The 24317-nt window shown below is 51.9% G+C and overlaps 1 protein-coding gene across 3 annotated transcripts; it reads left to right on the top strand.

Annotated features, from left to right (window-relative positions):
* Window positions 1-2065: 2065 nt before the first annotated feature.
* Window positions 2066-23660, top strand: Ubac1 (UBA domain containing 1). Of its 3 annotated transcripts, none has more exons than XM_026395442.2 (10): window positions 2066-2313; window positions 6891-7011; window positions 8078-8151; window positions 12006-12113; window positions 13213-13315; window positions 13622-13730; window positions 14794-15016; window positions 18312-18398; window positions 19206-19263; window positions 23153-23660. In XM_026395442.2, the coding sequence occupies exons 1-10, from the start codon at window positions 2176-2178 to the stop codon at window positions 23266-23268; spliced, it is 1137 nt and encodes a 378-aa protein (XP_026251227.1). In that variant the 5' UTR covers window positions 2066-2175; the 3' UTR covers window positions 23269-23660. The 3 variants fall into 3 exon arrangements, with proteins under 3 accessions (XP_026251227.1, XP_026251226.1, XP_026251228.1); XM_026395441.2 differs by having other exon boundaries at window positions 19125-19263; XM_026395443.2 differs by lacking the exon at window positions 19206-19263.
* Window positions 23661-24317: the final 657 nt, after the last annotated feature.

Below are 24317 nucleotides of genomic sequence, written 5' to 3'. Positions count from 1 at the left end.
CAATCCCAGTCCCTCTAATTGGATTCTTAACCATAAATTCTTACAGATTTTATGGTTAGGAAGAATTATCCTTATCTACTTGAGTTTCAGAATTTGGTTTGTGAAAAAGGTCACAAAAGTGTCTCACTTCAGTGTAATTTGGGTCCTCATAGCAACGTTATTCCAGGCCTGCATTTTTCCTACAGATAACAGATAGTTTGCCGAGAAATGTGACATGTCCTGTCCACTTAGGCCAGGCAGGGCTGCAGGTCAATTGCTCCTGGGAAAAGAAAGCATGTGGGGATCAGCACATTGGTGCAGTTTATAGAATTATTCTCAACCTCTTGTTCCCACCATTTGCACCTGTCTATCCTCTAACAATCAGAGGGTGCCTGGGGGAGGGGTCTAAATTGACTCCGCAGGGTCCTTTAATCTGGATGGGCCTAAGAGAAGGTTCAGGAGCTGGATAAAGTTTGGCCAAGCACGGAATCTTTGTCACACCCCACAGAAGAGTCCCCAGGCTGCTGGTCTGGGGGCCCCACGCTGAGAACTCTGCTCTAGGGCCTTGCTGTCCCAAAGAAACACCACAGCAGCATATACGGTTCAACTTCCTAGTCGCCATAGTGTAAGGTAGGAGCTCAGGGGCGCCCAGACGGTGGGGCAGGGTATAGAAGATGCTGTGGAGGGAGGCAGGGGGCAGTCATGTCCCTGTTTAGCATAAGTCCCATCACCAAGAAAACTCCTGCATAGGTTCAGTATTTTAAAATAACCAATGGGTCTCCTTCCCTCTTCTGTGCAATTCCCCCTCTCTCTCCCATTCCCTCCCACCTATCATCCCTGTTTGATGATAATTTTCTTCTCATGCTCTTCCTCCTTGTTCTGTTTTGAGTTGTCCCCCTTATATCAAAGAAGACATTTGGCATTTGTTTTTAAGGGATTGGCTGACTTCACTTATCATAATCTGCTCTAATGCCATCCATTTCCCTGCAAATGCCATGATTTTGTTGTTTTTTATTGCTGAGTAATATTCCAAGGGGAGGAAAAAAATAAATAAAAAAATTAGAGAGAGTGAGAGAAATGAGTTATGGTAGATGGGGTAGAGGGAGGGGAGGAGAGGGGAGGGGAGGGGGGATAGGAAGGGGATAGGAAGGGCAGCAGAATACAACAGACACTTGTTTGGCAGTATGTATAAACGTGGCTGTATAATCAACGTGATTCTGCAATCTGTACACAGGGGAATAATAAGAATTCATACCCCATTTGAAACAAATGTATGGTATGTCAAGATCAATGTAAAGTTTTGAGCAACCAATAAATTTCTGATGCTTAAAAAAAAAAAATGACCAATGGGGGTAAAGTGGGCAGTATTTTAATTAGGTTTTCTAAAGTAACCAAAGGGGGACAGAAGTCAGTCAAGTATCATAAGGGGCCAATGGGGACACATGGAGTAAGGTCGTCAGTCAGATCAGGCTAGAAAAGACCCGGCTGGCGGCTGGGCATGCAGGACACTGTGCAGACGGCCGGCGCCTCCCTCGGCCCTCTCTGCTCTGCCTGACAGAGGGCCACTCGCGCGGCCGCTTCAGGAAATCTGCACCTTGCCTGTTACTTGTGTGTCTTGCTCAGTTCCCTGCTCCGGACACCAAGGACCTGGACCCCAGCTGGACACAATACCTCCAAGACAAGGAGAAACAGGTGATTTCAACAATATATTTTACTTAGCCCATGGATCCACATATCACTTCGACGCGCAACCTACACACATGACACACGAGGAGCTTCGTGTCCCTTCTAACTGCTGGAGACCCCGTGTCGGCTCACCTCCTGGGGCCCCAGCGAGGCTCCGCCCCCGAGGACCACAACTCCCGGCATGCACGTGGCGCGCCAGACACGCATTTCCGGCGCGCCTGCGGGAGGGGGCGCCCGCGGAGAACCACATTTCCCGGCAGGCCCCTGGGCGCCCGAACGCACTTCCGGCGCGGCGGCGACGGCGCGCCCCCGGCGGCTGCGGCGGCGGCAACCAGGCGACCGCTGGGGCGGCGGCGAGTGACGGGCGGCCGGGCCGACGGGAGCCGGGGCGGGGCGGCGGCGCGGCCCAGCGGAGGAGAGCCCGGCGGCTCGCCCCGCCCCCGCCCCGCCCGTGCGCCCCGGTGACCTTCACGGGCTCGGGCGGTGGGTGCAGGCCCGGGCGGCGGCGCGATGTTCGTGCAGGAGGAGAAGATCTTCGCGGGCAAGGTGCTGCGGCTGCACATCTGTGCCGCGGACGGCGCCGAGTGGCTGGAGGAGGCGACCGAGGACACCTCGGTGGAGAAGCTCAAGGAGCGCTGCCTCAAGCACGTAAGGCGCGGACCCCGGCCCCGCGGACCCCCGCCCCTGCCCGGACCCCGACCTCGGCGCCCGCGCTCCTGCCGTATCCGCCCGCAGCGGAGGCAGCGCCTCCAGCTCCTTAGCTCGGTACCCTCCTTCCCGACTCGGAAACCTCTGGGCGCTATTTCTGAGCCCAGCCTCCAGGCCTAGCACTTTACGTGCCTCCTGCATTTAATTTCCACAGCTACTTGGGGAGGTAGGGCAGATGGGAAAACGGAGGCCGGCGAGGACAGCCTGACCCGAGGAGAGCTCGTGGTTTTCTGGCGTCCGTGCTTGCTTCCTTGCTGTTGGGTAAGGCTTTTGTTCTTCAATGGCTCCCGCAAGAGCTGGGAGTTAGTGTGCGTTCGTTAATTAAGAGGACCCTTTCCTGTCCCAGCCGGCCTGGGGTTGGCTCCTAGCTGGAGTCACTTAAAATAGTGCCACAGTGGGACAAGTCTCCGGGCTCTTGGTTTTCTGCCGGGTAAAATTGATTTAGTGGAAAGGTCCAGGACAAAGGGTTTCCTCACTGGGAGTACCACTTGCTGAAGTTTATTCACAGGGAATACTTCTTAAATTGTTAGACCCTTTGGGTTGCTAATTTCTGGAACTAGTTCTTGAGGCCTTTGCCTCTCATTAAGTTCAGGTGAGACATCTATCTACCTCTCAGGCCCTGGTGGCTTGTACTTTGTGATGTAGTTTTGCCTGGCAGAATTTAGCCACAGCTTTTTAGTGGGGACTCTAGGTGAAAAGTTACATAGTCCTCAGGTTGCTTGCATTAAAATATGGTTTGGCATTGTCTCTTAAGGTAAACTTTCAGTTATTATTGTGTTAACTGCTTGCAAATAGTACTTTTTCACCCCTCCATTGAGTATGATTTTGTGGAGCTGATCTGTAACTGCAGAGGTAGGAATGGAGAAACCCAGCCTTCAGCCCCCTCTGGAGCACAGTGGTTGTGCAGGTTTGCCTGGAGGGATTTCGAAATCAAAGGCTGGGGATCCCAAAGGCCTCTAGGGTGTTAGGTTTGTTGCTTGTCTAGGCTTGCATCTTTACTACCTCACCCCCCCCTTGGTGCTATGTCCTCCCACCGAGGTTGGGCTCCTCAAGGACTAAGTTTTTATCCACAAGCCCAGGGCCAGTGCCACAAAACAAAGGTCAGGATTCATGAAACAAATGTAAACTTACTCTGAACTGCTTAGACATAGGTGTGGCATTTAGTCTAACTCAATAGTGGTATGGATTTGCATAACCATCATAGTAGTATTTTATGAAGGGAAATGGCGAATGATCCCTAGATACAGGAACACTTGGGGTTAATTAGGCAAGTATTTTCAATATGCTGATTATTCATGATATTTCTTGTTCTAGTTGGTATTGCGATTATATCATTTGGGATTTTTTTTTTTTCCATTCTTAACCTCCTTTCAGTTGAGATTTCATTTCACTCTGCAGTCTCCCTGGGAGTGGAGGATCTAAGCATCAGGGAATTCCACACCATGAGGATCCACATTGGCCACAGGACTGGTGGGCTGTGTTCTCAGAAAGTGTCCTCCCTTCATCCCACCATCCTGCAGGCAGAGTCAATGCGGTAGTCAGAAAAGAGAATTCCCGAGTTTTGCACTTGAACATCACCCAGAAAACAGCTGCAGCTGTTGTATTGCTGGAGGCAATGAGATCTGGATGTCTTGGCTTTGCCTTCCTGCGCCTACTTTGCCTGTACACGCTTATGCTGGTGGAGATTTTCTTTCCTCTTTCCCCCTTTGCCTTAAGAGGGATGATGTGGGCATAGCTCTCGCCTAGTACTTTTGCCAGATTTCTACTGTGTTAGAGAGGGATTGTCATAACTTTTTTTTGGAGGGGAGGTACTGGGGAATGGACCCAGGGGCTACATCCCCTAACCCTTTTTATTTTGTAACAGTCTTGCTAAGTTGCTGAGGCTGTTCTGAAACTTGCAGTCCTCCTGCATCAGTCTCCTGCGTTGTTGGAATTACAGGCATGTGCCATTGTGCCCAGTTTGTCAGCTGTTAAGGAGATGGATAGCTATTGTTACCTTTCCCTTTTTTGTTTTATCCAAAGTGAGTTCACCCTGGCAATCTCTGTTTTCCATTGTGTGCATTACTGGGAGAAAGGGGACAGTAAGCTCTTGTCTAATAGGGGGTTAAAAGTGTTTAAAAAATGTTATATATGTGGCATGGTGGAGTTTTTCTGTGATAAGGTGTCAGAAAAGAGCACCATTCTTGTTAGTATAGCTGCTAAAACTTCCTAGGTCCTGTCATTTTCACATGGCAGCATCAGGTATGAGAGAAGCTGAGAGGTGGCTCCTCTGGGGAGGCCGTGGGATGCAGAGGGGATACAGACCTCCCTACCCCAGTGGTGGCCTCCATTGGGGCTTTGCTGCTGCATCCTGGCATGTGCAGCAGAGATGGAAGGAGATTGTCATGGGAGGCAGGGGTGATCCATGCTTATGTTTTGACCCCAGTGTGCTATTGACAACTGCAGAGTACAGTTTTTGTGGAACCAGGGTGAGGATTTTTTTTTTAAACTCTGTTTCATAAACTGAACTTGACCAATCAACTAGAATTAGTTGTGAATTTTAGTACTACCCAGAGGCACATGCAATATTCTGGGAACAGAACCCTTGCCAAGTTCAAGGGAGTTGCGGCTTCTGACCTACGTCATCAGAGGAGAGAATGCAGACTGCTATGGCTGGGCTTCTCCTCCTCCACTCTCAGGCCAGTCTGAATCTGCATCGACCTCTTAAGCCTTCATGATGCTTTTTTTAAAGCTGTTTTCAGTCTTGGAGACTAACAGACATTTTGGCTACTCTTACAATGCTGATGTTAAGTGAAGAATGTGCTTCTGTTTCTTCTTTTCTGGTTAACAGTTGTCTGTGTGGGGTATTTTGAATGTCTGATAGCTAGGGAGGTGGCAAGCAGGCCTCCAGTGGAGTCTGCCCTTGGCTTCCTGACGCATCCTGGAAGGCCTGGAGGACCCTGGTGCCCTGGGCGTTCTGGGGTGGGCATGTCTTGGAATGGCACACAGCCCCCTTGGAGGGCAGGCCACGCCTGCAGCTCGATGCTGGGTGTTCAGAGGCAGCCATTGAGCTCTCTCACCTGGCTTCTTCCTTTCCTGTTCTTTAGATACTAATTCTGTCATCTAAGCCCAGGGGATCCATAGCAGTAGGAATATAGTTGGGGCCCCTGGCTCCATTCTGAATTTCAGGGGCCGCCAAACTGGGCTCTGGAAGCATTTGTGTGTTTTTTCAAAGTATAAGTGCCACCCCAATTCCCCAGCCCAAAGCTCTGGCTCATGGGTGGGGCACAACTGAGAGGTGGGCACTGTGTGATGCGTGATGCTGATGAACAGGGAAGGGGTTGGGATGTTGGGTACAGACCCTGGTGAGCATGTGTGGCCCACCAACAGGCACCAAGAGCTCACATGGTCGTCCTGCGTGGTGCTGTCCGCATTGCAGGACCTACTGTGCATGGTGGCCAGGTGGGCGGGACTTCTGTGATCCAGTAGGTGTGTGGGTCTGGAGGGTGGCCCACGGCTGTGCACAGAGAGAAGCCTCGTTGAATAAAGAAAATGTCTGCCTGGCCCCTGCCAGCCATTTGCTGTGAGATATTTAGATGATATTTCAGGATTAGGAGAATCTGCTTGGGCTCCCTCCTGGCCTGTGGAGTCTGACCATGGAGGTGGTATCTGGAGGCACCCTGGAGTGTGGGTGGGGTAGCTGTGTGGTGTGCATGAGGACCATGCTCTTGTGCATGTGGCTGCCTTCCCTGGGTGGGTGAAGATATCAGGCCCTTTCTTCTGCTGCCCCATGCATGTAACTGGGTTTCTAGGTGTCGTAGACATGACTGTGTGCTTGTTGATCCCCCGTGAGCTGCCCCAGGAGGGCCGGAAGCTGCGTGCACAGTGTGGCTGTCACTAGTGGGCTAGAGGCCAGTCTGAGGCCATTGTGCTCAGCGCTGTCCTGAGGACTTTGTGGGCTCTCTGGGCAGGTCCTGGTCCTTGCCTCTGGGAACAGTTCTTTTTCTTTGCGGTCCTCCACTCCCTTTTACAGAGGACGGTACCATGGAAGAAAGAAAAACAAGTGCACAGAGTGTACCTGGGTCTCTAGGTTATCAGGAAACAACAGACTATTTTCACTCAAAATTTACTTTCTAAGGCTGGGGTTGTGGCTCAGTGGTAGAGTGCTTGCTTAGCACGTATGAGGCACTGGGTTCAATCCTCAGCACTATAAAAAATAAATAAATAAAAAATTACTTTCCAGATCTTTCCAGACTAAGGAGTCGGTCTGGGTTGCACCACTTATCAGGAGGGTGCTGCGTGTCCAAGCTCAGGAGTCTGTGGTAGGTGGGTGCTGAGGTCAGAGGCTGGGATCATGGGTCCTGGCATTGCATCTGGCTTCTGTTGGTGATGGGATTCTTTGATTTCTTCTCAGCTTTAATGGCTTAGCTAGTAAGAAGCCAGTTGATTTCTGTGTGACCTCGGACATCAGGTCCTGTGTTATTGGCATTGTGACATATTTTCTGTTTAGATATGTGTCATTTGCTTCTTCCCTGCAGTGTGCTCATGGGAGCTTAGAGGATCCCAAAAGTGTGACCCATCATAAGTTAATCCACGCTGCTTCAGAGAGGGTGCTGAATGACACCAGGACAATCTTAGAGGAGAATGTCCAAGACAAAGGTAAGTGGCCTCCAGTGAGGTGGTGCCCAGAGGCTGCGGGGCATGGGACCTGGGAGCCATAAGCCCTTGCCAGCATGATGTCCAGTTCTGAGCTGGATATGAGTGGGGAAACTGGGCCTGCTCTGGTTTTATTTTCTTTTTACTGAGAAAAAACAAACAAACAAACATGTGTTATGATGGTGTATTTGTGAAAAATAGCAGAAACTGCTGGGCACAGTGGTGCACGCCTGTAATCCCAGTGGTTCAGGAGGCTGAGGTAGGAGGTTCTCGAGTTCAAAGCCAGCCTCAGCAAGGCCTTAAGTAACTCAGCAAGACCCTATCTCTAAAGAAAATATAAAAAAGGGCTGGGGATGTGGCTCAGAGATTATGCACCCCTGAGGTTGACCTTTGAGGTTAAGCACCCTTGGGTTCAATCCAGAGTACCAAAAAAAAAAAAAAAGAAAGAAAGAAAGAAAGAAACAAAAAAAAAGCAGAACCCAGAGTTGAGCAAGCAACAGATACCTGAGAACCTAACATGGACTTTATTTTTAATTCTGTTTCAAAGCAAAATTGACTCTGGAGTGTCTGCAGGTTTTATTGATGGGCTGGAAGCCACCTTCATGGGGCTTCAGGCACCCGGGCCTGTGCTCATGCACAGATTCTCTGCATCACTTGGCTGTGCCTGGGGCATGTGGGGAGGAAACCCCAGCTTTCTGTGTGTCACTTCAAATAGTGACTTTAATTCTGGAAATACTGAGTTATCAGCTCTGAGCTGTAAGAGTAAACTTTGCAGTCTCACAGAGTTTTTGAAACTGAGTCCATGAAAATGAGAACATTTGAGAGATTCCTATGAGTTCTTTGTGTGGTTGTCAGTGCTGCACTGTGCCTGTTTCCTGGGCCAATGGTCACCTGTGACCACCCTCCGTCTGCTGCTCTTCAGGCCCAGGAACTGCATGTCAGCCAGGGTTGTACACACATCATGGACACCGAGGGAGGATGAGCTTGCTGGGTTTAGGATGGGCCCAGGGGGAACCAGGCTGTTCTGTCCTTTCTGCCACTTACACTGCGAAACGTTCTTTCTCTCTAGATGTCCTATTATTGATAAAAAAGCGTGCTCCAGAGCCACTTCCCAAGATGGCTGATGTCTCCGTAGAAGAAAAGGTACGTGCCATGGTGTGCAGCCAGAGTGCTCTTGGTGGGAGTCTCCTGTGCCTGAGATTGTTAGGAAACATTCTCTGTACTGATTATTCACCAGTTGGGCATAATCCCCAGTCACGGACCATGTGGCTACTAGGGATTCTCAGTCATGGCTAGCCTGTTTAGCTGATCTTGGTCTGTCCCTCATGGGTGACAAGCCCCAGAAAAGCTGGCTATGTGGTTTTTGAGATGCAGAGGGGGGTAAGGGCAAGTTCTTCAGTTACAGCCCAAGCCTGTGCTGCCGTTCAGCTTAACCTCTGTCCTTTCCTTTTTCTCAAGCAGCCAGATTGGTCTCAATAGAACAGTGTAGCACAGTTGTTAATAGACCCCCCCAAGAGACAGCACAGGAACAGAGAGGGGGTACTGCTGTTCTGAGAAGCTGCATTTTGTCTGTCTTGCCTATTCATGTTCATAGAGTGGATTTATGGTCTGCGTCTTCCCCTTAACATAGGTGCCTTAGGAAAGCTACAGGTTATTATGGGTAGTGGCTGTCCCAGAGTGTGACCCTTGGGAATCTCCTGATGAGAGCTGTTCTGCAGATGGGTCTTTTTCTGCTCTTAACCCAGACTTCTCACCCATGTGCTAGCGCAAAGCAGTCCTATCTTAAAGGGTACCACCTTTGTTTAACAGCTCTTATCTCATGGGGGTAGAGCTTCTTACTCCTTCCTGGGACACCCAGAAACAGTGTTCGGCCCAGAGGATGAGCAGGCCAAACTCCTGGGGTTGGGCCCGTGACCTGATAGCAGATGAACTATTTTGGGGTCTCCTCTGGGACCAGGGATGTAAGAGCAGTGTACCAGGCCTTGGGCCCTCCTTATCTTTAGCTGCTCCTGGCCAGGGTGTGGGCACAGGCGGGCACCCTTCTCCAGTGGATAGACCTGGGCCTGCCCCAGCTTGTCCTGAACTAGGCCTGCTTCCAAGAACTGCTCCAGGCCTGTTGTTCTCAGATTACAGGTTTGACTGTTGGTGTTTATAAATGGTGGTGGGGTTCTGACCTGCCCCACAGTCCTCTGGGCAGCTGGCTTGCAGGATGCAGTGGAGCTCCTGGACCTGCTCCTCTTCCTCCATATTTTGGCAGAATGACACACTGTAAGATGCCAACTTATAGTTTGTGGATTAATTTTAAAAAAATTATTTTAGTTGTTAATAGATCTTTATTTTATTCATTTACTTATATGCAGTGCTGAGAATTGAACCCAGTGCCTCACACGTATGAGGCAAGCACTCTACCACTGAGCCACAACCCCAGCCCATGGATTAATTTTTCTAAGACAAAATAACACATGTAGCTAAAAAGTCATATAGTTCTACTGGTCTTTTAATAAAAACCAGTAGCTGGCTGTCACACCAGAGTCATATTCCCCCAAGGTGACCACTCATGGTGCTTTCAGCTGTTGTCTTTAGTAGTCCTCTTTCTTATTTCTGAGTAGCATACATGTGTTGCTGTTTCTTGAATTGCCAGTTTAGACTGCTGGCTCCTTAACAGCAGAATGGAGCCCCCGGGGTTCACCACTCTCCCGCCAGGTGTCAGAGCGGAGTGTTGATGGGGAGTGGGTGTCCGTGGCTCCATTACTGTTGTTACTGATGTGAAGTTCTCTGCCACATGCAAGGCACATGAAGATTATCTGTCTGGGGGTAGGGCGTTAGCCTAGCATGTGCAAGGCCCTGGGTGTATCCCCTGTACTCACCCCACGAGATTATCTTTTTACACAGTTGCTTGTCCTGGAGGTAATAATTGCCTTGTCATTTTGCTTTCTTGCTTAGCTTTTTATCATCACTTCATTTTCTTCAACAGAATTGGTAAACCCTCTGAAAACGTGCTTGTGTATATTAATTAGGTCATCAGCCAATTGCCTTTTCTTAGAAATTTCCCTCTAAGCGCCTGTGGCCTTCATCTGTCTGAATCGTCCACTCCTGCCTCCTGTGCTTCTTTCTCTCATTTTAGAATTGTATGCAGGTTCCTATTGCCACCTAACAAATAGCCACAGACTTACCTTCTTAAAACAACACTCATTTCTTGCTCGTGGTTCGTTTGGTCAGAAGGCTCTGCTGATTTCTGCACTCAGAGTCTTTGGAGTTGGAATCAAGGTGTCAGAGTGCTGGTTCCTTTCTAGGGGCTCTGGGGAGTGCATTGCTCTCAGGCTCTTATGGTCCCTGCAGTCATAGGGCTGAGGCCCCATTTTCTCACTGGCATGGGAGGGGCAGCCTTCAGCTCCTGGAGGCAGACTTCATTCCTTGGGTGGTGGCCCTCCATCTTCACAACCTGCAACAGAGTTTTTTAGGGGTTGAATCCCTCTTACTAGAGGAACCCTGTGCTTCATAAGGGCCCTTCTGTTTAGACCAGGGTCACCTTAGATCATGTGCTTTTCCTAAAGTTGGCTATTCTTGGGCTGAAACCCAAACCCACAGTGGGATCTTCCATGCCAGTGCCCTGCAGCCATGCAGAGGCGACCTGGGAGGGAGCTTGGGGCCAGTGCACTTCTGCCTGCTGTGGAGTGGAGTGGAAGTGGAGTGGAGTGGAGTGTGTCACTTGCTTCCCTGGTCTGCTGGAGCCTGGCTTCCTCTGGTGTCTGGGAAGGGAGGTCATTCTTTAGGCTTTGTGTTCCCGTGTCCTGGCATAGATTTAGCACCAGCAGAGCACATTCCACCCTGTGTGATCTGGCTTCTCCCTGCTCCATGTGGCACCTCTTGGGCCCTCTGGGTGCTGCTGGTGTTGGGGCGTCACAGGTGTTCTGAGGTAGCTGTGTCCTTCACTGTGCCTGGCACTCGACTCTGGAGACTGATGTTTGAGTTCCAGGCATCAAGTGCTGGGTCCCTTTTGCTGATTTTTGTCTTCGCTTTGTCTGCTGCTCTGGCTTGTTGGCTGGTGGGCCTGCTTCCTGCATGATCCCCTTCCCTTGTCTTCCATCCCATAGAGCCTTCTGTCTGGCTGTGCAGCTCCTGTTGGGGTGCCCTGGTGCCCACAGAGGAGCGTGACTACTGGCCGCTGGTGCCCACATCCCCTCTTTGCTGTCTTGTACCTTTCCTGTTCTTATTTTGGCTTTTGTGATTTATCTTGGATGCTCTCCCTGCACCTGCCCAGCTATTCTTGCCTGTCTCTTGCCTCTGAGAGGCCCTGGAAGCCTGTTGGTGTCCGTGCCTATGAGGCTGACTGTGGGGTGCGAGCCCAGCCATCTTGCCTGCTTCAGCCCACAGCTCTGCCTGTCCTGCTGGGTCACTGATGTGAGTAGTGCCAGGGCTGGGTCTCCTGACGGGGCGCAGGTGGGTGCTGCTCCCTCCCTTCTGGGTTGCTGTCCTTGAGTCCTGTCGCAGCTCTCAGGGTAGCTTTCTTCAGGGAGCAGCTTGCTGAGCTGAGTGCTGGAGGAGCGCCCCCCTGTGGCTCCAGAGCTGGTGCCCTCTGGCACCTGCCTGGGGGATTGGGGGAGGGTGGCGTGGCCTTGTTCCCAGGGTTCTGCCTTGGGTCTCTCCGTTGCTGTCTCTCCCAGGCTTGTTGGCTTCACCCTGTGTTCTGTTTCTGCCTCCACGTTCTTCACACTTACCAGGGAGGCTCTGGGAGGCTGCTCTGTCCTTCAGGCTCCTCTGAAGTTCTTGTGCCCTGCCCGCTGCAGCTGGGGGGTGGCTGCTCTATGGCACTGCTGCGCCATAGAGGCCTGGTGTTCCTGAGTCACACCTGCACTCCATCCTTGGGTTGCGCACAGGACTCCAGAACCTCAGCTTGCCAGGGTGTATGGCTGTGGCTTGGGCAGATAGGCCTGCTGTTGAGCTTGATGCCTTTATGCTCCTGTGCCCACCTGTGACTCGCCTCACTTTCTGTACAGAAGAAACAAGAACAGAAGGCTCCAGACAGAGACGCCATACTTCGGGCCACAGCCAACCTGCCCGCCTGTAGCATGGACCGGGCCGCAGTCCAGACCACCATGAGGGATGTGAGTGCTGTCCCACAGTGGGTGGGGGTCTGTACTGTGCACCTGGGGTCTGTGAGAGGTTCCCCAGAAGTGCCTAGGGCTGGCGCTGTGTGCAGTCCCAGTATTTCTGGAGGCTGAGGCAGTAGGATTGCAAGGTCTGGGGGTCAGCTTGGGCAATCTAGGAAAGCCCTGTCTCAATAGAGAAAAAAAACAAATGTTTGGGGAAGCCAGGAAGGGAATTTGGGAAATCTTTATTACTTTTGTAGCTTTCCCATCGTCTCAGATTATTTCAAAACCAGAAGTTTAAAGATACCTGGGGGCGGGGCTGAAAAGATGTAAACCCTGGGGAGCGTCACGTCTTTTCTGAGAGTGCTTAAGTTACTTTGGACTGGAAAGTTCTAAGTTAAAAGACAATGTGTTTGCCATGCTAGAGTGGATGGTGCAGGCTGAGGGCATGCTCACATGTCAGCAGGGGGGACGGTGGCCAGCCTTTGACCTCATGCCATCAGCTCTGACCTGGGTACTTTGAGAACTTGTCTGCTTTGTTTTAGGAACACCTCTCCTGGGGTCTCTTCTAGAGAGTTCTGTGTTGCCCAGAACCCTTCCACAGCAGCGGGTGGGTGTCCTACCCCTGCCTCTGTGTGTCCAGCCTGGGACTCTCAAAGGCCTGGGCTTGTGTGGGAGGAGCTGTTGATCTGACCCCCAGGCCTGCCCTGGCTAGAGCTGGTGTGCAGAGTCTCTGAGGGCACCGTGCCAGCCCCCTTGTTGTTAGGCTGTGGCCAGCCAGTCGGACAGGTGGAGCCATCAGAATATTCTCTCCTCAGCATAGCTGCTAACCCTGGCCAACAAGTGCTTTCCTCACTGGCCATAGGCTGAGCGGACACTTTGCTTTCGGGGTTTGGTACCAGATGTATGTGTGCTGGCCTTGAGCCCTGCCCTGTCCATGTGCACAAAGCCCTTCCTTCCTGAGGGGGCCTCCTGAGGAGGTGTGGCTCCAAGCCCAACCCTCCCCTCTCAGGCAGCCTGGTTTGGACTTGGAATTGGCATATTAGAGCAGGTGGGGCTGTAGGTGACATAGGCTTGTTGATGTCAGAGAAGTGATTTTTTTTCCCCACTGCAGTTCCAGACAGAGCTCCGGAAAATCTTGGTGTCTCTCATCGAGGTGGCACAGAAGTTGTTAGCACTGAACCCTGACGCAGTTGAATTGTTTAAGAAGGCAAATGGTATGAGCAGAACCCAGACTGATTGCATGACTCTCGTTCCCACCCATCTACCCTCTGTCTCAGAGAACATGCCGCAGCCCTTGGCATGAAGCTGGAGAGGTCAGCAGCTGTGCCTGCCTTCGCTGGTGTGGGCCGGCAGCCTGCTGATACCCTGTTCCTTGCACATAGGACGAGAGCTGGTGCTAGAGCTTGGGTTCCCTGAGGTTTCAGAACGTGCTAGAAGCGCTTGGTGTTGCAGATGTGCCTGACAAACTTGGGGGCCCTGAGAATGCCCCCTGACGTGGCTGGTCTCCTCTCTTCCCACAGCCATGTTGGACGAGGATGAGGACGAGCGAGTGGATGAGGCCGCCCTGCGGCAGCTCACAGAGATGGGCTTTCCTGAGAGCAGGGCTGCAAAGGCCCTTCGGCTGAACCAGTACGTCAGGCCCTCTCCTTCCTGAGATGCTGGGGCATGGTCTCGTGGGCCTGCTGGGGTCCCATCCTCTCTGCCAGTCAGGCACATGCTTCGCTCATTGAGTCATTCCCAATACATGTGTGTTTTTAAAGGGGACCCTATATGTGTGCCTATTCATCACCTTGAAGTGTATTTTGTTTTGTTTTTTTAAGTAGTGGGGATTGAACTCAGGAGTACTCTATACTGAGCTCCATCCCCAGCCCTTTTTTAAAAAAATATTTTTAGTTGTAGTTGGACATAATAACTTTATTTTTTATTTATTTTTCTGTGTGGTGCTGAGATGGAACCCAAGGCTTCACATGTGCTAGGAAAGTGCCACACCACTGGGCCCCAGCCCCAGCCCTTTTTATCCCTTTATGAGTCAGGTTCTTACATTGCCCAGGCTGGCCTTGACTAGCAGTCCTCCTGCCTCACCTCATAAATACTTGGGGTTACAGGTGTGCACCATTGTGCTTAGTTCAAAGTGGTGTTGTGTTGTTCTGAGCCCCCGTCTTGCTGCGTTGCCCAGGCTGTCCTTGAACTCCTGGGCTCCAGTGTCTTCCTTCCTCAGCCTCCTGAGTAGCTGGGACTGCAGGTCTGTGCACCACTGCACATGGCTATCATGAGTTTTAAATTCTCTCCTCCTTTGGGGGAAATGTAAGCCAACTGGTGGACCTGTTGGTGCTCACCGTGCCCTTGTTATGAGAGCTCAGCATCGAGCCTCCTCCCAGCAGGGACCGGGGCTCTATTTAGTACTTCTTGAGATTAGTGCTTTTAGCTGCTTGACACAAAGTCTTCATGGGGGGTGGTCAGAGGCCGTGTCCTGTATTATGCACCTGGACTCATACACCCTGGGTGTTTGGTGCTCTTGGCAAGAGCCTTGGTGATTGAGGCAAGGGCTGTGTGAAGGGTTCCTGTCCCAAGGGGCCACCTGCTGCTGCTGGTGAAGTTGCCTGAACAGTAGTGTCCCTTCTTTGGTGCACGTGGGATGGGAGCCCTGTTACTGGCCTGGGAGAGTTGAATAGAGTGTCTTGTCCCCTCTCAGCATGTCGGTGCCTCAAGCCATGGAGTGGCTGATAGAGCACGCCGAGGACCCGGCCATCGATGCGCCTCTTCCAGGCCAGTCCTCACCAGCAGCAGCAAGTGCTGCGGCCGCCACTCCAGAAGCTGCTGCTGGGACTAGCGAGGGAGACGAGGAGGTCCGGGACGAGCTCACGGATATCTTCAAGAAGATTCGCAGGAAAAGGGAATTCCGGGCCGATGCTCGGGTATGTTTTGTGAGTGCCGGGTGATTTGGCCTCTTGCTACAGCTGTGAGGAGGCTGTGGAAATCTGGAGGGCCTCCCGAAGGTCACTCTATGTTGTCTTCTTGGGGTCCAGGTGACCTCTTTCCTCTCAGTGGCCAGTTGACATGGGGTCTCTCCTGAGAAGGTGGTGTGGAAGTTCCTGTCCAGTCACAGGTGTCAGCCAGCCTCTCCTGCTGCTGTGGCCACATGACAGGGCTGCGTGGTAGTGCCCAGAGAACTGGGGCATCATGTGGGCTGGCAGGCCTCTGAGCAGGGACTGAGGGTCTGGAACACCTGGCCCTGCATGGCCATGGGTACAGTGTGTGGACTGGCTCCCTGCTGCCTTGTGCTTGATGCCTCCCTATTCTGTGCCCCCTGGCCTCCTCTTTGATTAGGGTCTTGATTCTTCCTTGGCCCTGTGCTTCCTGTCAGATCATAGGCTTGTGTATCTGCGTTCTCATTCTGTTTTTTTGAGGTTGTCATCATTAATGGTACTGGGAATAGAACCCAGAGATGCTCTAACACTGTGCTGTGTTTTCTGTACTTTTTGTCTCCTATTTTTTATTTTAGGTAGGGTCTTGTTAAATTGTTGAGGCTGGCCTCAAGTTTGCAACCCTCCTGCCTCCCAAGCTGTTGGGCTCACAGGCAAAACCACCGCACCTGGCTCCATGTTTTTGCATGTGGTGTATAGATTGTTCCTTCAGGATCTCACCAGTGGGATTGTTTGTTCCATTGGAACCATATGTGGCCAGGTCTCAGATGTCCAGGCAGGATGATTCTGAGCAGGACCCCAACTAGGAGCCAACCCTTAGATCTTCAGTCCTGGTGGGACCATGGCCACATACTGACTTCTCAATGTAGTCCTGCAGAGACCAGGATGTCCGCCTCTCCTTCCTGGCTGAGCCAGGGTCTCAGTGCCCACTCCACCTGCGGTGGGCCCAGGTCTGTCTGCTTTCTGCCTGATGGTGCATCCTGTCCCCCAGGGCAGCCCTGCCTCACGTGCCCTCTCACTGTTAGGCTTTCCATTCTGTCTCTGTCTCTTGGGGATTCCCTGTCTTGAGAGTTTGTGCATTTAACTCTTTTGTTTCTTTTTTTTTTTTTTAATATATATATTTTTAGACCTTTATTGTGTTTATTGATTTTTATGTGGTGCTGAGGATCGAACCCAGGGCCTTGCACGTGCTAGACAAGCACTCTACTGCTGAGCCACAACCTCAGCCCCCTCTTTTGTTTCTTGATGGCATTCCTCATATTAGCAGAGCGTTTGTCTCCTGATTGTAGGCCTCCAGGGAGTCAGGTCCATTTCCCATGCTGGGACCCTTTGGGGACACAGTGTAGCTTTTGGGTTGGTCCTTGGCCTCTGTGGGCAGTGGGTGTGTGCTTCCCCTCGTCTGGGTCCTGCCTGGTCCTTGTGTGGTTGCTGCTGGTCAGTGCATGTTCCTTCTTGTCTCAACCTTTTCTAAGACGCAGGTCTCCGTAGTTGAGGGTGCTCATTTGCTCAGATGCTCTTCTCCTGCCATTCCTGCCCTTCACCTCTTATGCTGAAACCCTTCTCAGAAGGCCTTCTTGTGTGGCACTGTGAAGGCTGCAGCTCCAGTGCAGCTTGCCAGCCTGTCTCCTGCCCTCTGGTTCCTGCCCCAGGAGTCTGACAGGGCTCAGGTGTTGGTCACACACAGTGGCCTGTGCTGCTTGCTTCCCTCCCAGCTGGGCTGAGACAACCACTGCAGGAGGTGCAGGGTCCTCAGAGGCGCGAGCATGAGGACTCTGTCCTGCTGCCGCCATGGGAAAGTCCTTCCCTTTGGACTGGGCTGAAGGGCAGAAAGCTACCAAGTGTCATTTGGAAGTACTGGGGCATCATTTCATGGGCTAAGATGGACGTAAAGAGGGAAAATGGATTTTATTGACACTAAAAGAAAAGGTCCATACTGTGCTTGAATTTAGCTCTAGACTGCAGGCCATCTGCTGGAGATGTGTGGCATGTGCTTGGCCCCTGAGCCACCTCAGCCCCATGTCTTGTGACTTTGACATCCAAATGCTGTTCAGTGAGTGCTTCTCCCAGCATTTGCTTTTAGACCTCAGAGTCAGGAAGGGTCCAGGAAAGCACACGAGGTAGACCATGAACAGAACGGGGGAGCTTCTGAGCCAACCACACACCACCTGGCTCCAGCCAGCATCCTTCATGCTTCTCCTCTCCTCTGAAGTCCTCTTCTGTTGGTCCCCTTGAAACTCTGTGCAAACTGGACTGTGAGTGGACAGCACTTCCCTGGGGCAGCGTGTCATGGCATTGGGAATGCTGTGGGGGCTGCTTAACACCGTGAGAACCTGAGCAAGAGGGGCCTGGGGCTATGAGACTTGGGACATGACCTTCAGAGGATCAAGAGAGACCCTTGAAAACTCAATGCAACCTTTTTGTCTTTTGCAAAATTGACCCTTCAAACACTGCGTTTCATGTTTATTATCTTGTCACACGGATATCGTGTGGAAAATCACCCTCCCCAAACACTGAAGATTAAGTCCTTGTTCACACCAAGAATGTTTACACTTAAGAGCCTGAGTTTGTATTAGATGTAAGATTAATTTTTAGTTTCTTTTTTCCCTAAGATATTCTGAATAGAGCCCTCCCTCCCTTTTTGGTTTTGGTAGTGGAGATTGAACTCAGGAGTGCTCAACCACAGAGCCATATCCCCAGCCCTTTTTATTTTTTATTTTGAGACAGGCTCTTGCCAAGTTGCTGAGGCAGGCTTTGAATTTGTGAACCTCCTGACTCAGTCTCCTGAGTACCTGAAATCACAGGTGTGCACCACCGTACCTGGCTAAGGCCCCCTTTGTAACAAAATACTATGACCCTTCTGTCTCCATTTAAGTTGGATTTATGAACTTGACCTTTCTCTGAGGCTACTTGTGGGATAGCAAAGCCTCTGGTGTGAGCTCCCTGAAGGTTGCTGAGAATGGCCTGAGCCACACACTCACTGGGACAAACCTAAAACATTTGATGCTGGCTGGCCTGCCTTGGGTCCATGTGAGTGCCCTCTGGAGGCCTGGCCACTTCTCCTCACCCCAGCTGGCTTCCCTCAACACCTCCTGGGCCCTGCTCACTGCATCACGTCTGGCAGCTCTTGGGCGAAGCTGCCCAGAGCCCGCGTGTTCTCCAGTGAAGCTGTGCGTAGGAGCACTGGGCAGAAGGTCCTAGTGTGTTCAGGAGGCCCTGCTGAGGGGCTGGCTCCCTCACGGGCTGCTCAGCCTGGGCGGGGCGTGACCGGCTGTGTGGTTCCCTGCAGGCTGTCGTTTCCCTGATGGAGATGGGCTTTGATGAGAAGGAGGTGGTGGACGCCCTCAGAGTGAGCAACAACCAGCAGAATGCCGCCGTGAGTACCGGCAGGCGCCTGTGCTGTGCCTGCACCGCGGTGCCCCTTGCCCTTCGGCCCTGTGCTGTGCACTGTGGCTCCCACGCGTGGTCAGTTACACAGCTTTTTACGTGAAACGTTAGTGGGGACGGTTCAGGTGTTACACGTTTTTAAAATACTGAGAACATTCTGGGCCTTGGCTTTCTGAGAACGGTGCTCTTGTGATCATGCTCTGCAGAGAAGCGTGCAGCTTGTTAGTTTATCTGTTAAACAGACTCTTAACATTGATTTCCCCTCGTGGACTGCTGAGGGGAGCTCTGCCCCAGGTGACCTCAGTGGTGACTTGGGGACAGAGTTGAGGTAAAGACCGCCAAGACAGAGGTGAGGAGTCTGTGTGTCCACACTCGCAGGCTTGTTGGCTATGGAGAAGTGCAGTCAGGCTGGTCCTTCCCTAGAACAAAGTAGGTTGTTGGGGGCTCTGTTAGCACCCATGTTCAGTGGCCGGGGGCCTGTGGGTGGGTGGTCAGACCACTAAGAAAGCCAGGCTGGGTCCTTCCTTCTCTCTCTGAGTTGCCTGGTGTGCGAACCCTGCATGTGTGCTGGGTTCATTGGCTCTAGGGCTCCTTATGGCCAGAACAGCTGCAGGAGTCAGCAGGCACGCACAGAAGGGCAGGGCCGCCAGCCGCTTCACTCCATGTTGAAGGTATTCGAGGAGCTAACGGCTACTTTGCTGTTTTGGGTTTGCAGTGCGAGTGGCTGCTGGGGGACCGCAAGCCATCCCCTGAGGAGCTGGACCAGGGCATCGACCCCAACAGCCCTCTCTTTCAGGCTATTCTGGACAACCCGGTGGTGCAGCTGGGGCTTACCAACCCCAAAACGTTGCTCGGTACGTGTGTCTCCCACACTCGGCGCCTGCTGCCTAGTCACTGGAGAGCTGGGAGTCAGGCTCTTGAGGGTGGGACCGGCTCCTGCAAGGGTGAGCCTGGGTGGGCAGTGGCTTCAGTAGGGACAGACATGAGGAGAAAGTGTGGTTTTGACTTTTGCTTTTTATTTACAAGGGACAACTTTGTTAATTTGTTTCTATTGTGATATGTAGATATGTGCGAAAGTGTATGTGTTTATAATTTTTTGGGGGGGTGGTACTGGGGATTGAACTCAGGGGCACTCACTACTGAGCCACATCCCCAGCCTTATTTTGCATTTTATTTAGAGACAAGGTCTAACTGAGTTGTTTAGTGCCTTGCTTTTGCTGAGGCTGACTTTGAACTTAGGATCTTCCTGCCTCAGCCTCCTGAGCTGCCGGGATTTTAGGTATGCGCTACCATACCCAGCAGTGTGTTTATAAATTTAAAGAATAATAAATCCAGCTGGGCACAGTGTCATACACCTGTAATCCTAGGGACTCAGAAGGCTGAGATAGGAAGATTGCAAGTTTGAGACCAGCCTCAGCAACTTAGCAAGACCCAGTCTCAAAAAATAAAAAGGATTGGGAATGTAGCTCAGTGGTTAAGTGCCCGGCTTCAATCCCCAGTGCCAAATAAAAATAAGTCTGATAGCCACATATCTGCCCTTCAGCTTAAAAACAGTGCAGGCCTCCCTGGGGATTAGTCCCAGGACCCTCACAGACTGCAAAGTCCACAGGTGCTCAAGTTCCTTACACACAGTGGCACGTGACCTGCGGATGTGTTCCCACACAGTTTGGTCTCTGGCTTACATGCAAGCCCTTGTGAGATGCCATGCTACGTAAACGGTTGTGTTTAGGGAATAAAGACGAGGAAGAAAGCCTGGGCATTTTAATACACAGTTCTTTTTCCTCAAGTATTTTTGACCCTCATCTGCTTGATCCATGGATGCTTGGCCCCTGGATTGGAGGCCTAGGCATTGCAGTCCCCCTGAGCCGCTGGACACCATGCCTCACTGTCCTGTGCCTCAGAGTCTTGCCAGGCATGTCTCTAGCAGTCCAGCAGCTCTTCCTGCTTTCTGTGGTGAGCTTGTTGAGGTGCCTGGGTGACCTGCTGCTGCATCCTCTTATGGCCAGGTGTGTCGCCCAGTGGCGGTTCCCTCTTCTACCATCTCTGCCACTGTTAAAAACAGAGATGTACTGGGTTGCTTTCTGTACACCATGCTGCTCTGAGCCCTCTTGTCCCTGTGCCTGAGGGCCCTGGGGCTCCCTGGAGGCCGCAGCCTGTCCTGCCGCTCCCTGGCTTGAGGTGGAGCTCCTCTAGCAGGGTTTAGCTGCAGGGTCTCGGCTTGTTTGGCCCCTTTTCCTGTGGGATTGTTTTCTCCCCACACTGACGTAGAAAGCCCGGGTCCACATGCTGGCCCTGTACCAGTTACTTGCTTCTTGGATTTTTTTTTTTTTTTTTTTTTGGTACCAGGAATTGAGTCCAGAGGCATTTTAACCACTGAGCCACATCCCATCCCTTTTTTATTTTTTTAGGCAGTTCAGGCCTGAGTTGCTGAGGTTGGTTTGAACCTGCGATCCTCTTGCCTCAGCCTCCCTGGAATTAGAGGCATGGCCACTGTGCCTGGCCCAGTTTCCTGTGTTGGTTTTGGCTTCTTCTCACCAGCTGGCGAGTGCAGGGCTCATGTTGTGACAAACCAGAACCTGTTTCGTTTCTGTCAAAACCCTCTGAGAGAAAAGTTGAGAAAGGCACTCTCCAGCCCCTGCTGCATCCCAGAGCTCTGCGCTCCCCCTCTCTGGGCCAGTCCTGTGAGTGATGTGCCAGTGTGCGGCTGTCTTTAGTGAGTGCGTTTCACCCTCAGTGCCCTTTCACACCGAACCTGGCTCACCACCTCTCCTGCTGTTTGTGACCCTTAGGAAACTGGGGGACTGCCCAGAGGCCTTTCCTTTTTCTCCATCACGTGCAGTGTCCTTTCAGTTGGGCGCTCATCTCGGAGTGCAAGTGCACCCTTCCTTCCCCTCACCTGGAGTGGGTGAGGCTCGCAGGGCCTTCAGGAGTCCTCAGGTGAACCCCGTCAGTTGGCTTCTCCTGTGTGACTACACTTCTGCTCAGTACCTTGGTTCTTCTGGAGCTTGTTTTTCTGTAGTGGGGAGGCAGGGGGAAGTGGGGTTCCTTATTCTGTAGCGGGGAGGCAGGGGGAAGTGGGGTTCCCTATTCTATAGCGGGGAGGCAGGGGGTAGTGGGGTTCCCTATTTTTCTGAAGCAGGGGGCTGGGAAGTGGGGTTCCCAGTCCTTGCTTCCTTTGTCAGATGCCACGCTCGCCTCGCCCTGTGTTCTCACAGCCCCACGTGCCTTTCTGCAGCCTGAGGTTTTCCCTGGTTTGCAGAGGTATTAGGCACATCAGCAGGTGGCTGGGGCTGGGAGGTGGTTGTGTCATTCTTAGAACAGTCAGATCCACTCTGTGCTCTGAGCCTGGCCAGGGTCCTACTTGACGCAGATTTTGGAGCATTAAGGATGATTGTCTGGTGAAACCTCTGCAGATACTCCAAACCCAAGCCAGGTATGGTGGTATCCATGCCTGTAATCCCAGCAAAGGAGACTGAGGCAGGAGGATCTCAGGTTCAAGGCCAGTTTAGGACTAAGGGTATGGCTTAGTGGCAAAGCTCCCCTGGGTTCAATCTGTACTATCCAAAAAAAAAAAAAATTGTATATAAATAAATAAAGCTGACAACCTTGAATCTGAACCACTTCTGGTCTGAGTGCTCCAGACTCCTGCTTGGTGCTTTCGCTGGAGCCTTGGACATGGGCGTGGGTCATCTTTGCTGAGGTGGCTAGGCCTGGCATAGGCCGTCTGATGCTGGCGGAGTTGGGATGGCTGTCCTCCAGTATGGCTGGGACATTGGGCTTTTTGCCATAAAGCGGACCTGGATTTGGGAACGATTTTATAAAACTGTTGAGAAAGTCAAGAGTTTTGATTTTGAAGAAGTGCTGCATTACAATTTGTCCTTATCTGTTTGGGCTGCACTCGAGGTCTTCCACATGCTGTGTGAGTGCTCACCACCCCCCCACAGCCCAGCTCTTCCATTACCTTTTTGATGTGCTTTTTTTTTTTTTTTTTTTTTTTTTGTGTGTGTGTTTTATCTGTTTATTTTTATGTGGTGCCAAGGATAGAACCCAGTGCCTCATACTACTAGGCAAGCACTCTACCCGTAAGCTACAGCCCCAGCCCTGATGTGCTGTTTTTTCCTAAGATTGAAAGTTAGACTTTTCAACTCAGTGATATTAAATTTGCAGCAGGCCCTTTGTGTGTTGGTTGTGCCTGCATTATTTTCTCAGTGTGGGATTGCAGGTTGAGGTGAGTTTTGGGGTCCTGGTAGTTGCTGCCAGGTGACTGTCCAGAGTCAGGTGCTTGAACACAGAGGCGAGCTGCGCCCTGCCAGATGGAATAGCAGCCTCTGTTCTCAGATCTGCTGTTTGGGGCACTGTTGGGTATTGTCTAGGGGATTTTAGGCTGGGACTTAGCATCAGCAGTGAAGTGTTGTTTTTTTTTGTTGTTGTTTGTTTGTTTTTGGTTCTGGGGACTGAACTCAGGAGCCCTTAACCACTGAAGCACATCCCCAGCCTTTTTTAATTTTTTTGAGACAGGGTCTCCCTAAGTTGTTGCTAAGTTGCTCAGGGTGGCCTTGAATTTGGGACCCTCCTGTCTCAGCCTCCAGAGCCACTGGGATCACAGGTGTGCACCACCCCTCCTGGCTTTTGGCAGAAGTTTTGAGTGACCCTTTCCTCTTTTATGCATCGAGAGGAGAGTCGCCCCTGTGCTTGTTGGTTTCTGGGTGCTGGTACTCGGCCTCACTCACTGTATGTCCACAGCATTTGAAGACATGCTGGAGAACCCACTGAACAGCACCCAGTGGATGAATGACCCAGAAACCGGCCCAGTCATGCTGCAGATTTCAAGAATCTTCCAGACGCTGAACCGCACGTAGGTGGCGTTGCACCTCTTGGCTGTCTGGCTGTAGCAGCCTCCCCAGGCATGGAGCAGGAGGGCAGGGGCCCTTGCCCAGAAGCCGCCTTCAGCACCAGGCCTGGATTGCTCGGGCCACAGCTGCTTTTCCTCCCTGACCTTACTGCCTATGGACTCCTGGACGGTAAGCTGCGTTCTTAGCTCCTGACAGGTGTTCGCAGGAAGTGGAAGCGGAGCGATCGCCTTCTCTCCAGAGTGCCGCAGTGGCTCTGAAAGGCGCCCCCTGGCGAGTGTTGTGGGGTCCGCAGGTCATCTGAAAGAAGGCATGCTGCAGTCCAGTGCTTTCCCGTGGGCTGACCCTCCAGAGTGACTCTCAGATGGCTCCTTTAATAAATAAAGCTCTTTCCTATTTTCTGCCCTGGCTCCTGCAGTGCCCTCAGCGGCGCTGCATGTTGTCTGGATGTCTGCCTTCTCAACGCTCAGTGTGGGTACTGCCTGCACCTGAGGCAGTTGTCGGTGCCTGGGGTTCCCTGGGGCCCTTGTAGACACATTTTCTTGGCAGATCTGGGGACTATGACATGGTGGGCTAGTTGGTGGAACCAGGGACCATGGCCACCTGTGTTGCCAGCTGTCTGTCGTTCCTTCTTTTTCTTAAATACCATCTGTGTTTTAAAACAAGGACCCGAGTTTCCCTTTCTCTAAACTTGGCTCGTTGCTGCTCACAGCTGCTCATTCTCAGCTGGGTTTCAAACTTCCCTCCACAATTGCTCTGCCAAGGCCTGGGTAGGCACCGGGTAGGAGCCTCACCTGAGCTCCTGCTCCAATGCAGCTGAGTCAGGATGCTTTAAGAACCTGTTCCTATTCGCTGATCTGAAATCGTCTCTTCCTTACCCTGCCACCAGCCCCGTGCCAGCGGGGTTTGGCCCACCTCAAGTCCTCCCATGCCAGTCACACCCTTTAGTGGATGTTGGGGCTGGAAGAGAATGTTCTCCTGTGGGTTAGTCGTGATTGAGAAGTCTGTGGGACCCAGTGTGGGGGCTGTCGGCTGTGTGTTTTCCCCAGGATCTGTGT

This window comes from Urocitellus parryii, chromosome 4 (genome assembly GCF_045843805.1).
Source record: "Urocitellus parryii isolate mUroPar1 chromosome 4, mUroPar1.hap1, whole genome shotgun sequence".
Taxonomy (NCBI): Eukaryota; Metazoa; Chordata; class Mammalia; order Rodentia; family Sciuridae; genus Urocitellus; species Urocitellus parryii.
The sequence above is the reverse complement of the archived record's forward strand: the minus strand, read 5'-3'. Positions and strand labels throughout refer to the sequence as shown.